We start from the raw sequence: 14763 nt of genomic DNA, 5'->3' as shown, positions 1-14763 counted from the left end.
TTCTCAAATTCGTCGGCACATGAGAGCCACCTGGGGGATCTTTTAAAGCATCCGAAGCCCAGGACTTACCTTGGACCACTTAGATCAGATCCCCTGGCAGTGGATTCAGGCATCAGTAGGTTTTAAAACTCCCTAGGTGTTTCCAATATGCAGGAAATTTGGGGAGCCATTTCCCTATGGCCTTTCTACTTAAGTGTGATACATGGAGCAGCAGCCATAACATCACCTGGAAGGTGTTCAGAAATCTGAGTCACAGGCCCCACTCCAGGGCCACGAGGTGGGGATCTCCTTTCCACGAGACCCACAGGCGAGGCTGGTGCACACTGTAGCAGACGTACCGCTGCTGGGCACAGCAAACTGTTCCAGCGGCCGCGGTTCACAAGTAGTTTATTTCTGCTTCAGAAATGCAAAAGCAAGTACACAAAAACAAGAATGGGGATCTGAAGACGTGATTTTCTTAAAAGGTAAAGTTTAGATAAATAAGAGGGCAAAGCGGTGGCGCCTGTGGCTCAAAGGAGTAGGGCGCCAGCCCAAGGTGGCAGGTTCAAACCCAGCCCTGGCCAAAAACTGCAAAAAAAAAAAAAAAAAGAGGGCAAAGTTGGAGCCTCTACAAAAATGTTTACTGATTTTTCAGATATAAAATCTTTCAGATAAAATTATTCTGCTTTAGCAAAAACTGCAATAATAACTACTGTTCAGATGAAGGAAAGAGGAGGACAGAAGAAAGTTCTTGCAACACTCGGTTTGAGAAAAGCTTCCTACAGTGACTGTCCGCTGCCAGACCATCTCTTTTATTTCATTAAGACACTCAGCACTACCTACCCCTACACTTTATTCTCTCTGAATCCTCTATGTTAGTGATATTTAGCTTATTGAATGCACGTTGAAAACCACTTAACATATATAAATAGTGTTTGTAAAGTCTACCTTGAGATTTTTGGGTGGCTTGAAATTGAAGAATGTAGTCAGCTTATTGTGAGAAACATTAAGTTCTAGAAGATAAGGCATAAAGCTCACACAAGACAAATCTGGGGGAGAAATAAATACAGAATAAGATAAGCCAACAAAATAACTAACAGCATTAAAATCAGCATATGTTATATAAATAATCATACCACTTGTGAGCCCATCTTAATTTTTACAGATGAGTGAAATGAATAAAATCAGAAGTGTATGAAATATAGCCCCCCAAAAGTGTGGATACTCTTGATGAGTCACTAATTCAAACCTACTCCCCAGGGCCTGCCCATCTCTTGCATTGCCCTATTTTCAGGACAGCAAGTAACCAATGGCCAAAGCCTTGTCCATGGCTCTCCTCACTCTCCCACCATCTGTTACGGCTCAGATGCCTCCAGACTCGCCAGCCTTAAAGGAAAGAATGAGAAGCTAAAGCCTTAGATAATCCTCTTGATAATTAGCCTCTAAATAACTGAATTAGGTCTTTTCAGAAAAACCAAAAATGCCGCAGTAAGGAAACTCTTTGTTATAAATTAAACTTCGTTTCAGTTGTATTTAATGCCAAATCTCATTAATTATTTGAAGTGATTTAAATCATTGCTATTATTTTACTCTGGATTGGTTCAAAAGTACATCTGAGTTTTGCTTTTTATCCCAAGAAAATATTCTCAACCTCAAATGGTACGTAAAGAACTATTGTGCTAATAAAGGATACTACTGATGAAATTACATTTAAATTGTGAAAGTCGTGAAGTATTGTTTTGCCTTTCCCTGCAACTTTTTAGCAGGCATACTTCCAGGGTAGCAGAATGAATCAGGGAAGGCATCAGGAAGAATCACACAACAAAGGTTACAGCTCTGTCTCTACATTAATTCATTTCTCTAGGGCAATGCTAATAGTATCTTCCTTCTCTCTCTCTCTCTTTTTTAGACAGTTTTTATCACCCTCGGTAGAGTGCCATGGCATCACAGCTGACAGCAACCTCCAGCTCTTGGGCTGAGGAGATTCTCTTGCAAGGCCTTTAGTGGGAGAAGGAAGTCTCCAAATCTGAAGGTCGGAGGGGGCCCAGACACCAGCCCCAGGGGAAGGAAGCAGGCCCTGCCGGTGGGGGCCCTGCCCTAGAGCAAGAGCAGTGTGAGGGGCCCTCTGCTATCTTTCCTTCTCAAGGGCCACCAAACCCAGAAAATCCTCCCCAATTTCTACTTTATTTCTCTGGAACAAACCATATCCTCCTTTACCAAATGTAAATAGTTCTAGGAGAGACAGAACACGGACACATTAACACAAGTGGAAAGTAATGTTCAAATCAAGGAAGGCTGCCTGTGAGAGGAAACCTAGGGAGAAACTGTAACTAGCAGTTAGCATCTATTTGTCCCCTTGGAGATCAGCTACACGGCTTCAGTGGTGGTCTCCACTCTACTGATGTCCACTGGGCCCCTAGTCTCCCCTGGAGCTGATCTTTCTCCAGGCAGGTAAACTCAGGTACCATGGAGATCTGCTCTTGAAGCAGAAGCAAAAGTGAATACTTAGCTAAAGACAAAGTAAAAAAAAAAACAAAACCCTGGTCTGGGTTGCTAGACTTCAGCTTCAGCAGGTCCGTTGTTTCTACCTGGTGCAGTTCTCTCTATGTCCACTAGATGGCAGGAGCTCCCCGTGTCTACATCAGCGGTTCTCAAAGTGTGGTCCTAGACCTGCACAGCATCAGATTCATCCGGGAACTTATCCAAAATGCAAATTCTTAAGGCCCTACCCTAAGTCTACCGAATCTGAAACTCTGAGGGTGAGGCTAAGCAATCTGTTTTAACGGGCTCCCCAGGTGATTCTGATGCAAGCTGAAATCTGGTCCATTTCAGAACATCAGTAAGGCTGTCAACACAAAAAGAAAACTATACTATACTTACACCCCGTGGGCTCTCAAACACCTGATGAATTAATGAAATGAGCCATGAAAGATTAATGAAGACTGATCTGGCTGCAGAGGAATGCTTCAGTCACAACCGTGGCCTCCATGCTCAGCTGGCAAAGATAGGAAGCCAAATCTTTCCCCTCCTTGTTAGCACTAAGCACTGTTAAAGGCTCCCACCACTCTGCAATTTATCTACTTAATGAAGCCAACTTTGGAGGTGTGGAGGTGGCAGAAGGCTCCTGCCAGAAACACTAAGAAAGAAGGCTTTCTGATGATCTGATAATCTGAGATTTGCTTTAAAATTTATACCCAAGGAAGGGGGCAGGGAGGTATAGGAGAAAACATGACTGGCCATGTTGAACCTGAATATCCCTTCTTATGTTCTATTTTTGCACATGTTTATAATTTTCCACAATAACACTTGATAAAACTAGAAAAAAATAATAAGTCTTTTAAAAACCAGCTGCGTTTAAAAAATAAAAACAGGCTAGAATATTTCTTTGCCATTAAAAGAATAGATTTCAATTATTAGTGTCATATAAGGGGGTAAAAAATCAGAAAATGAACCAGAGAAGACCATATCAGCAACATTAAATTGTCATTAAACAGGCAGGCAAAGAAGCAAGCAGAAAGATTATCAGTGAAGAAAGCAGGTCAGAATGATTTGCTTACTTCCCTGGAAGTCTAAAGAAAACCATTGTACACTATCAGCTTCAAACAAGATCCGAAAATTAGAAACAAGGATCAAGCTTTGAAGAAAATGTGGCAATTGCAAGACTAATTTCATTAAATGTGAACAACATGTCATAACAAATATATGAATGGTGAAGTTAAGGTTGAAAGAATCAACTAAATAAATAAAGACAGCAAAGAGAAGGGCAAAGTACATTTGTGAATCCTTGGGGCTCAAATATTAAGAATAGAAGAGCTAACCAGGTTTAAAATGTAAATGCAAAAGGAAAATTATGCTATAAATGGAAAACAAACTAATTTATTTGAATAATAGAGGGAAAGAAAGGGAATCATCAAACACTAAGGACATATCGAAAAAGTAATGATCCATTTCTTAAAAGGAAAAAATAAAGCAAACACTTCATATCAAACTCTTAAATATCAAGAAGCACATCTCGACCAGATCATGAAAGGCAGACCTGTGCCTTTTTCTTCACCATCAGTCCTGGTGGCTTTTTTTTGCATGGAAAGCAAAGGATCCATATGTAAATTGATCCACAAATTACTTCTATCAAGTTTGGTAGTGTTAATTGGCAGCTTTTAAATTTTGAAATAATTCAGTGATAAATCCAGAATGACAATTACATACCTTCAATTTTATTTACTGAAAGATCCAACTTCTGTAGGTGAATATATCCACAGAGAATGCTAATGTCGGTTAAATCACCACCCTGAGAGGAAAAGAGGTAAAAGACTTTAAAATCACTTTAACACGTTAGCATTCAGTCTTCTTCTGGAAAGAATAGTTGATGGAAAGAAACTCAGAATTTCTTCAAAAATACGAAAGTGAGAACAAAATCTGAACCCTACTACTAATACCATCTCAAAACAGACTACAGATCCCCATCAAAAAAAAATTGCATTCCTTTGAAGAAAATAATAGCTTAGAAAATTAGTGTTGTTAGCCAGAATGAATACAACACAAAAAGGCCAATTAAAGTGGTGTTCATGGAGACTTTAGAGCAGAGTTTTATGTTTTTTTAAAAAAATCAAATAATACCAATAAAGACAGGGCCTTTATCTAGTAGAAGAAAAGAGAATGCAAATGCTTAGAATTTAAATGAAGTTTTAAAGAGAATTCACACCTGATCAGGAGATCATTGATAATAATACTGCCTATACTTTTCCAGGGTTGATTCTCAAAGCTCTTTCACAATAATCTCATCTGATCAAACACACCTGTGATATCTGTAGGGCAGATTGTTCCCAATCTAGAAATGAAAAGTATATCACGTTGCCAGTTAGTGACAGAGAAGCAGCATCCAAGTCTCCTGAATCCTTATCCAAAATTCTTTCCATGAATTATTGCTCCCAGTCAACTTCAAGTGAGGAGAGGGGGAAATTTGGTCCCATCAGACAAAGACATATTCTACTGATTTATGTTGTGATGTCAGAGTTAGAAAAAAGCCAACCAGTGAAGAACCATTTTAAGCAAGTTCTCGTATAGAATAATGATGACTATTTAATGAAGGCTGCTATAGCAGTAAATAAATACTTACTGAGTACCTACTAGGTACAGGCCTGATGCTAGGCATGCTGAGAAATATGGTGGAATAGAGCTATGCTGTGCCCTTAAGAAATTTACGACTGTCGTAGGAGAGAAGACACACACACAAATAATAAAAGAAAGTAAAAAATAATATGTAACATAAGTAAGATATAAGGGGGGGAGAAGAACTAAATCAGGCAATTCTTAAAAAGTGTATTCAGTAAGACAGGTTATTAAGGCAAAGTAATTCAACATGCAATATCTCAGGCACAAGGAGGTCGGTTGGCAAAATGAGTTAAGCTTCAGTCCGTCTAGCAGAAATAAGATTTAAAGGATTGCTTTGGGGGTAGATCAATTCAAGGCATAGCACTACGTACATAAGTAGAATATTGATTGACAGGGACATGTGTGGGGATGCATTGGCTGCTGGAATTATATACCACATTCCAATGTCGACCATGGTGCGGTACACACAGGATGCTCCCTGTCTGTTATTGCCTGGCTGGCTGAGTCATCCATAAAATGTTATAAAGTGAAAATAGTAAAAGATTTGAGTCTTAATATGTTGACCTCAAAGGGCATGCCATGGAACCAACATAAGTGAAAACAGTTTAACATTTCTTGACTAGTTTACTAATTCAAATCTAAGATAGAACGGTCCTACAATGAATTATATATACTTTAGCCAAATCATGGTGCTATAGTAAAATGTCAATATATTTTTTTTTTTACTTATGTATCTACACTTATTCCATGGATCTCCAAGGAATATTTAATGCCTTGCAATATAAGGAAGCCAAAAGAGTTAAATTATTTTTCTAGGACTACAGAGAAACAAAACAAGGAAAGAAGATTACATACTTCAAGTAGTCTGCTCTTACAGCTTTGCCTATGATAAGATTTTGTGCTACTCTATGACGAGTATTGAAATCTTGAAAACTGATGACTAACAGATTTTTTTCTTTAATGATAGGTATCTTTTGGAAAATAATAGATAGCTCAAAGCTACTTATTTCTTGACATACTTAGGGGGTTAAAGTCAATATCAAAACACACCGTTCCCTTGGATTCAGACATAAATTCAGTGCTGCTTCTACTGATCAGACAGAAAAGTCTTAAAGGGTCTTTGATTGGTTTTAGAGAATCAAATTCAGCCTTCTGGAAAGAAAGCATTGATGGCTGTAATATAGACTACTTAAGATGAAAGAGAGAGTGTGAAAAGAATGAAAACAAAGAAATCTGGGTGCTGATTACTGGATTGTCCAGGGCTCTTTGAAGTCTAATATTTACATAAGTGTCTCTTGTCACCAGTCTCCGTCAAATGCAAGACTCTGAGATTTGCTGCCACCACCAAAGCTAGGAGTACCAAACAAAATGAATATGGTTTAGTCAGTATCAAACCGTAGCCGGCCAAGGTGATTTTGTCATACTCACGGATAAAGTTAGATTGAGGTAGACCTGCTTGGTCCCAGAGCCTGAGCGCCCCAATTGGTAGAGTGCTGCAGCTACAGCCTCTTCTTTCAGTACCCCATCAAATTCCTTCTGCAAAACACCCAGACAGGTGGACAAAGAAAGAGTTCCCATTAGAAGGGAGACGAGCCATTTTGTCATATCTGGCACACCTTTAGTATACTTCATACCCAGGAGCTTAGCTCTGCAAAATTTACCATCCCCAAAGAAAATTCTGTGCCGAGGATATGTACATACAGTTAAACAAAAATCTACCAAATCGATGTGTTCATTGCCATGAACTTAGGTGGTCACTGCCTTAGGCAGTCAAAGTGGAGCCAACACCGTAGCAGTAGAAGCATCAGTGTTAGCGGTGAAGCCACCATCCATGGAGTCTGTCTCATTCCAGGCACTATGCTAAGAGCTACCAATGGGTTCGCTCTTTTAATACTTTTGATAACCCTGACGTTCAGCTCCTTGAGTTCTTCTGATAAGCCTGAGGTACGTACTCTCGTCTCTACAGATAAGAGTCGAACTTGCCTGAAACTGACAGAGCTGGAATGAAAACCTTATTCTGTCCGACTCAAGAGCAGTTCTCCTAACCACTTCACTTGACTACAGTGACTCGCCCACACTCCAAAGGATGGTTATTTCCATTAAGGCAATTGCTTCTTTAAATCTGGCATTCTTGCTAAAGAAAACAGGACCTCAGTTTACTTCCTCTGGGCTAATTATGCTAAATTCATATCCAGCACTTAGTGTATTTACAGGATTTGTTAAAAGGGTGATTATCATTTCTGTAAGGAAATTGGCCCTTGAACCTAAGGCAGTCCCACCCGTCCTTTCAGTACTGACAGACCAGAAGCAGTAACAGGTGGCTCTCTGCTGTTTGTGCTTCCTTCAGCTCCGTAGTGGCCAACATATGACCACGGAGCACAAAGACATGGCATACAGTAACACATCATCACTGATATAACCAACCATGACTGTCCCACGGACAACCAGGGCAAAATTCCCTTTTCCAAAGCCAACAATGCTGCTCGGGCCCGTGGCACCAAGGACACATGTATGTAGATTTGTACTATAGTAAAGAGTTTCTTTCCTGCCAAATTTCTGCTAACCCAGGGGAAAAAAACACCATGTACACAGAAATAGCTCATGGGCTTCAGAACTGGGCAGGTGTGGCTTGAACCCTATCTCTGTACTTTGGGATGTATGACTTTGAGGAGGTAACTTTTTCACAGCCCCTCATATTTCTCACCTATAAATAGAAAATGTTATTAGCTATGAAGGAGTTCAGGACAGGTCACCCCAAATATGCCATTTTAGTATATTAATTATTTTGAGCCGAAGGCACTTGCCAAACAGCAAATGCCAAGAGAGGCTTACCATATCTGCCTAAAGGCAGATCCTCTAGAAGGAACTCAATTGTCCTAAATCCCCTCCCTACGAGTTTTATCAAACATAAAAAGATTGACCACAGGAGAAGCTTCTAGAAGTCAATAACACACTCCAAACTGCCTGTCTCCCATCTATTCATCTAAGAGAGTGGTTCTCAACCTTCCTAATGCCGCAACGTATTTTCATTGTTAAAAAGGGGTCACGATCCACAGTTGGGAACTGCTGACCTAAGGCTAAGGGCTCAGCCATCTTTCCTAAAAGGCATTTCCTCTCTCCTAAGGGACCCATTCCCTTATCCCCTATTTTCTTCCCCTCTCTTATTAAGATAGTATATAAGTTCTCAAATCTCATTTTTACTTGTTCCTGTAATGCTCCCATGTACATAATATTAAAAATTAATCAGTTTGCATATATTGTCTCCTGTTAATCTGAAAATAATGGATATAAGATTCTTAGCACAGTGCCTGGGACATAGCAAATGTTCCAAGTGACAGTTGTTACTACCACTTGATGAAGTCAGAAATTCCATGTCTTAAGGTTTCACTCATCTATGCCACTCAATCTATTCACAGAATGAATGAAACACATTTCATAAAACTTTCTAAATAAGTTTTAATTATTCATGTAAGACCTGGGAAGGAATGGAAGTAGGGAAATGTTACTTTGCCTCTAAACTTTTCCACCTAGACCTCAGAAGCTTACCTGCCTCCCCCATTTCCTGGGGATAAGGCATTACATGCTTGCTTCTAGCACATGGATGCCTACTTTTCTTTTTTTTTTTTTTGTAGAGACAGAGTTTCACTTTATTGCCCTCGGTAGATTGCCATGGCGTCACATGGCTCACAGCAACCTCCAACTCCTGGGCTTCGGCGATACTCCTGCCTCAGCCTCCCTAGTAGCTGGGACTACAGGCGCCCGCCACAACGCCCGGCTATTTTTTTGTTGCAGTTTGGCCGGGGCTGGGTTTGAACCCGCCACCCTTGGTATATGGGGCCGGCGCCCTGCTCACTGAGCCACAGGCGCCACCCGGATGCCTACTTTTCAAGGTAGCCATTGATACAGAGACAGGCCACACTGGTCAGTATTTTCCAGATACCCAAAGCAGGACTCTGCACGGCCACCCCCCAACACCTCCTCTGAGTTCCTGCAGCTTGGTAGTAGCCGTCCCCTCTGGTCGCTGGTCATTTTCAAACATTCACAGATCTTGTCCTTATCTCAGGTGGCTTCAGAATCCTTATGGAAGGCCACCCAACACCCGACACCCAGCACATGTGCACACACACATTTCCTTACCGCTCTAACTCCAGACACCTAAACTTGATTTCCAACTTCTGCCACTCACTCCTAGGACCATATTCGGAGCTTGTCATCATGCCAAACTGCTCCACCCCAGAAACCCTACCCCAGCATTCCACTCTCTCTTCCCACAACTCCCTATCCTTCAACCTTTCCAGCACCTACTAAACTTGATTTTGTTCACCTTTCCCTTTCTCAGAGTCTATCTGTTCCCTGCTGACTATGTTCCCTTCCTTACCGGGAAGCGCATGTGCAATTTCAATTTCTCTCTACCCTCAAGACTCTTGACTATCTGTCCCCTACTTGTGACTACACATATCCATATCCAAACCTCAATCAAGTTCACAATCAACTACTGCATCAAAGCAGAGACTATGTCATGTTCCTCATTCACCTTGGAGGAAAGTCTTTATAGAATGCCCACCACATGCCAATCAGCATGCTTGGCTCAGCGGAGAAGACCTAGTGACTAACCCCACAGACATGGTGCCTGTCTGTAAGGGACTTACCCTGCAGTCTGGGAGACAGAAAAGTACACAACACAAGCAATTTCAGGTGTTTGGTAAATAAGAGATGAGCGAGAGTCTCCTACTCTGAGACCCCTCTTCTGACTTCCACTCTTAGGGCTTATAATTCCAATTCTTTAATACATTGCTCCCTCCTTCCAATTCCTATTGTAGAAAATAGCCTTAGTCTCTCCCCAGACCATGCCATAGGCCTCACAGTCATCCTAGACTTCTAATACTCAATTAATAACTGTCCCATCTTAAATATTTTAAATACATTTTTATCTTTAGCTTCCTTTCCATTCCTGCAGCCATGGCCTTAATCCATACTCCCTCCCTCCTGGATACTGGTAGACTCTGCCCACTGACCTCCCTGCCTGTGTCTTACTATCCTCTAATCTAATCTCAACCGGACAACAGAGCAATTCCCACTGCTGAGACTCAAGTCTGTGTCCCTACTCCATCTACATTCTGGCCTGTGCCTAGGCTGCTGCCTTTGCTGTCATAACTGACCAGTAGGAAAGGCCAGTGCCGCTGCACACAGCCTCTTAGACTATAGTCTACTTCCCCTGAAGTCCTCCCTGGTCCCTGCGGTAGAGCTATCATCTACACTCACCTCCATATAGCATACTACAGAGGCCGAATTGCTATGATGGACTCACAGCCTTATCTCACTTGGACTGCAGGGACCATGTAAGCCCTCAATCACATTCTCATCTTCTGTCATTACTGCTTGTTGTTACTATTTATCAATCTATAATTTTTTTTTTCTTTTTTTTTTTGCAGTTTTTGGATGGGGCCGGGTTTGAACCTGCCACCTCCGGTATATGGAGCCAGCACCCTACTCCTTGAGCCACAGGCGCCACCCAATCTATAATTTTTTGAGAGTCTACTCTGAATCAGACAGTATATTAAGAATGGTAATATAGAGTTTATTAAATTTGATGTTCATAACCATAAGTAGGTATTATTACTCACTTTAGGTTACTGGAGAAAAAGTGGTTTTCATGTATCAGTTTGGGGGCCCAGACACTTCTGTATATATCCAAAAAGTGTCTCCTACATAGCAATCATTCAATGAATCTTTGTTCAATGAAGGCTAGATTAATTAAATCATTTAATGGGCTGTAATTAGCAGATAAAAACATGTAAGTTACTATTACATGTTTTGTTAGTAATAGTATCAAAAATAAATCAACATTATGCTAGGCATTTTACGTATAAGATCTCATTTAATTCTCATATTATTATAACTTCCACATTAAGAATGAGACATAGAGAGGTTATATAACTTGCTCAAGATCTCGCAGCTAACAAAGGCTAAACCAAACCTTAGATATAAATCTCTGATTCCAAAGAGTGTTTTGAACAACTGGTCTGTACTGCCTCCCTTAAATTCATAAGGGCTTCTGAAGTTTGAGGCTAAGTGCATCACAGGCATTCAATAATCATCATGACCAAGATGGCATTGCAAATCTTAACCAAGCTCAGACATAAAAAATAAAGCATTGAACGTGAATGTCCAAAAGTTTCTTTTTAAAACTTAACTTTTCAGTTTATTCAGCATATTAAAGTGTATGCAATACTATGAAAGCCAAAATAGAATGTCAGAACACAAAATAAATACTAATATTTAGACGGGAAGACATAATGAAACTTTTTCCACACTCATATATAAGCCAAAAAGAATTACTTCAAGTCAACCCTTTCTATGGTTTGTTAATGGCATACTGAAGACAGATTAACAAAGGTACTAATGAACCCCATAGCTGAAGAGCTGTGTTAAGCACAATAATAAAGTATACTGGTGGCTCATTTGTGAATTCCTCTGGGGTGGAAGCTGGTGGAAACCGTACAAACATCTCAAAGTTGCAAAAACACTGTTACAGTTTTGCAACAGTCACTGTTAAATGTAGCAAAGTAAAAGGACAAAAGACAAAAGAAGTACTAAGGAACAGAATAATAGTATTCTAACTTCTAGTAGTCTAACTTCCCTTAGTGGCAGAAGTAATAGTTATCTATGGTCAACTTTAAGCAAAACTAAAGTGTAACTAGTTCATGTAGAAGGAAGTAGAAGAGAAAAGACAAAATGGGGGATAAAGGTGTAAAAAAAATGAGCCAAACATTGAATGTGAACAGGGGACATCATAAAAGAAGAGGAACCCAAGTGGGGGAAGAGTATAAATGGTTAATGGTAGAATCGAGTAGCTGACAACTTGCAGGTTGGGGGAGGAAGGGGCCGCGGTGAGAAGAAATAAGAGGAAGGACAAAAGGCATCTGTGAAAGAGCACAGGTATAACATGGAATATGTCTGGCCTCAAGGAGGAGGGGAGACTAGGAAAAGATGCAAAGATGCAAAGAGGAAAAACCAGAAGAGTATTACAAAAAGAGGATATTGAAAATATTATATTCCTGTATATTATATCTACTTCTGAAAAGAATTTGAAGCAGTTTATACTATAAAGGAAAAGCAAAAATGAGAGAAAAGCCTAATCTAAAGAAAACTGTTGAAGTGAAGAAAAATATTAATTCTGAGTTTCTTGGAAGTCAAGACAAAGAAAAAACCTAACAGAGTATGGGAAGAGTGAAAATCTAATTATGTTTTTGAAAGAAAGCAAATAATTTATTAGAAGCCAAGAGAAGGAAGTGATGTTATGAGAAGTTAAAAAAAAAAAAAAAAAGACAAGAAGATGTTAATAAGTGTAAGAAAGAAGTTGGGTGTATAGAAAAGAGGGAATTTGTAATAATGTGGAAGACCAAGTGACCATCCCAGGCAATACAAGTGAAAATGTTGGGAACTTCCACAGTGAGCTGCCTGTTTGAACAACCTATGGCTTCTTTCTGTTGCGTGGACATGTTGCTTGTATTAATATAAGGCACATACATACCCCTGGCAGACATAATACGTTAGACTTTTAAGTCACCTAGTATTTGAGGAAGCACTTATCAGATTATTTCAAGAAAGTAATTTCTTTCTTTTTCTATTTCTATTTATTTATTTATTTATTTTCCTGGAAGGAGGAGGCTGAAGGATAAGAACTAGGGAAGAGTGTTGGAGTACTTCATAGTCTAGCAGACAGGTCCTGGAGATGCCAAAGGTGAGCCCTGCTTATTCACAATACTGTCAGAGTATAATTTTGGAAAAATTAAAACCATAACTCCCATACAAATATATAGATTTTTTTTTTTTTCAAAACGACGCTGCGCAGCTTGACTCCTAAGAAATCAAATGTTAATGAAAAAGAAATTTGGAGACATTTCAGGTAGGGGGTGAGGAAATGGGGTAGGAGAAAGGGAAGAGAAGAGGGGCCTCAGAGTCGTCAGGAAGAGGTGCTCTTGGAGGCGAGAGAGCCTGAGAAGGTGCGGGCTGACCCGAGGGCTAGTCGGGGGTGCGTCGGGAAGCTGCGGTGAGGTAGCAGGGCCCGGCGGCTGGAGGAGGGACGCAGGGAGTGAGGGGTGGGGGAAGGCACACCTCCAGATTCTTCATTTCCGACTCTGAGGACTGGTCGGATTCCGCCTCGTCCTCGCCCTGATCCTCCTCTCCGTCCGTATCCGACTCTTGACAGCGGTGAATGATCTGCTGCAGCAGGTAGGAGGAGGTTCTGTTCAAAGAGTTTTTCGTCCTCTGCCCATTGGGAAAAGAAGACCAGCAAGCCTGACGCTCTTTTTCTGAGCGCAACAGCAGCGATGGTGCTCCCGTTCGTGAACTGCTCATGCCTCCTTGGAAAGAGGGAGTTCTTGCCCTCTGGGGAGAGCCCTCGGAGGCCGCCATCTTGTTTACAGGGGTTGCTAGGAGACCACGCGGGAGGGGCGCCGCAAGGCATCTTGGGGGCTGTAGTCTCCGCGCGTGCTCGCCTGCTGCTCTGCGCTGCGGTAGGCTCTCGATTTTCCTTTTAATTTTGTCATCCTCTTGTTATTTCTCTCTCTTTAGTCTGTTCCTTATGCTTGCTTTTATCATTTACACCTCTTTCTCCACTCCCCTTTTCTTTGTCCCCAGCCGTCTGCTGGGTTCGCACGTGTTCCTCTCTTCCAGCCTCTTGCACGAAGCTCCCTTTCCCCAGAGTTGTGCTTTGGCAGTGTCTGATGTCTTTAAAACTATCTGTCAGAAAACTAGTAACACTGCAGCTCAGCTCAATGCACACTAGGAATGAGGGTGTGCATAATGAAATAGAAGGCATGGTTCCTGCCCTTACTACCAAAGGACACCTGAGAGCTGATTTGCAATTAATTTACATTCTCCCCTCCCCCAAATGATAAACCATGTCCTTGGGGACAAAAACTGGCAGTAGTCTAACAATCTACACCAAGAGAGAAAAAAACTGCTGTCAAATTGACAGTGTATCTGAAAGCCTCTGAAAAGCTATTAGCATCCCATAAATAATTGTATTAGTCAAGTAACCTGCATTGATAATGACTTTAATCTTGTTGCATAGGTTCTCTTTGCAGTTTTATAAGATACTCTTGCAAAATTACAAAGTGTGATTTTATGTAAATGTGAGTTTATGTGACCTAAATCCTGTAGCCTTAAGCTCCACAATGTAGATAGACACTCTACAGAAAAGCAAAATGAGAATTATAGTAACTATTATTGCTACAGTGATGACAATAGAGATCCTTGCAGGGAAGTCGCCCTCATCCTAGTGGCCTTACAGGGCCTTTTCTCCATGCTCCAATGACAGCAGTTGTGAATGCAAAATGATCCTGTCAATGGCTGTCAGGGGAGAAGGAGAAAAAAATCCTTATGTACACCATCCATTGACTATTATCTTTCTCGGTGCTTCAGGGACTGTTAAAACTAACATAAAGCCTTCAGAATTACCTTCCTTCATTATCTTGCTAGTCATAAATGTAAAGGCCATAATGAGAGTATCTCTTTCTGCCTGGCTTATACTGCTTCTCACTTATTTCTTTTTCCAGTAGGTAGAGATTCCTCCAAGGAATGTTTCCTCACCCTTGTCCCCATAGGGCCTGGCTTCAGCCAACTGATATAGGGAAGCAAGGGGCAGAAAGTATAAAAATGCAAATG

At 40.9% G+C, this 14763-nt stretch overlaps 1 protein-coding gene across 1 annotated transcript in view; it reads right to left on the bottom strand.

Moving 5' to 3' along the window:
* Positions 1-13509, bottom strand: part of LRGUK (leucine rich repeats and guanylate kinase domain containing) — a 78094-nt gene extending 64585 nt beyond the window's left edge. The window contains exons 1-4 of the mRNA XM_053608724.1: positions 13210-13509; positions 6520-6627; positions 4186-4267; positions 928-1028 (exon numbers count right to left, since the gene is read on the bottom strand). Coding sequence (XP_053464699.1) covers positions 928-1028; positions 4186-4267; positions 6520-6627; positions 13210-13509 — 591 coding nt within the window. The remainder of the gene's footprint in view (positions 1-927; positions 1029-4185; positions 4268-6519; positions 6628-13209) is intronic.
* Positions 13510-14763: the final 1254 nt, after the last annotated feature.

Source organism: Nycticebus coucang, chromosome 11, assembly GCF_027406575.1.
Source record: "Nycticebus coucang isolate mNycCou1 chromosome 11, mNycCou1.pri, whole genome shotgun sequence".
Lineage (NCBI taxonomy): Eukaryota > Metazoa > Chordata > Mammalia > Primates > Lorisidae > Nycticebus > Nycticebus coucang.
The sequence above is the reverse complement of the archived record's forward strand: the minus strand, read 5'-3'. Positions and strand labels throughout refer to the sequence as shown.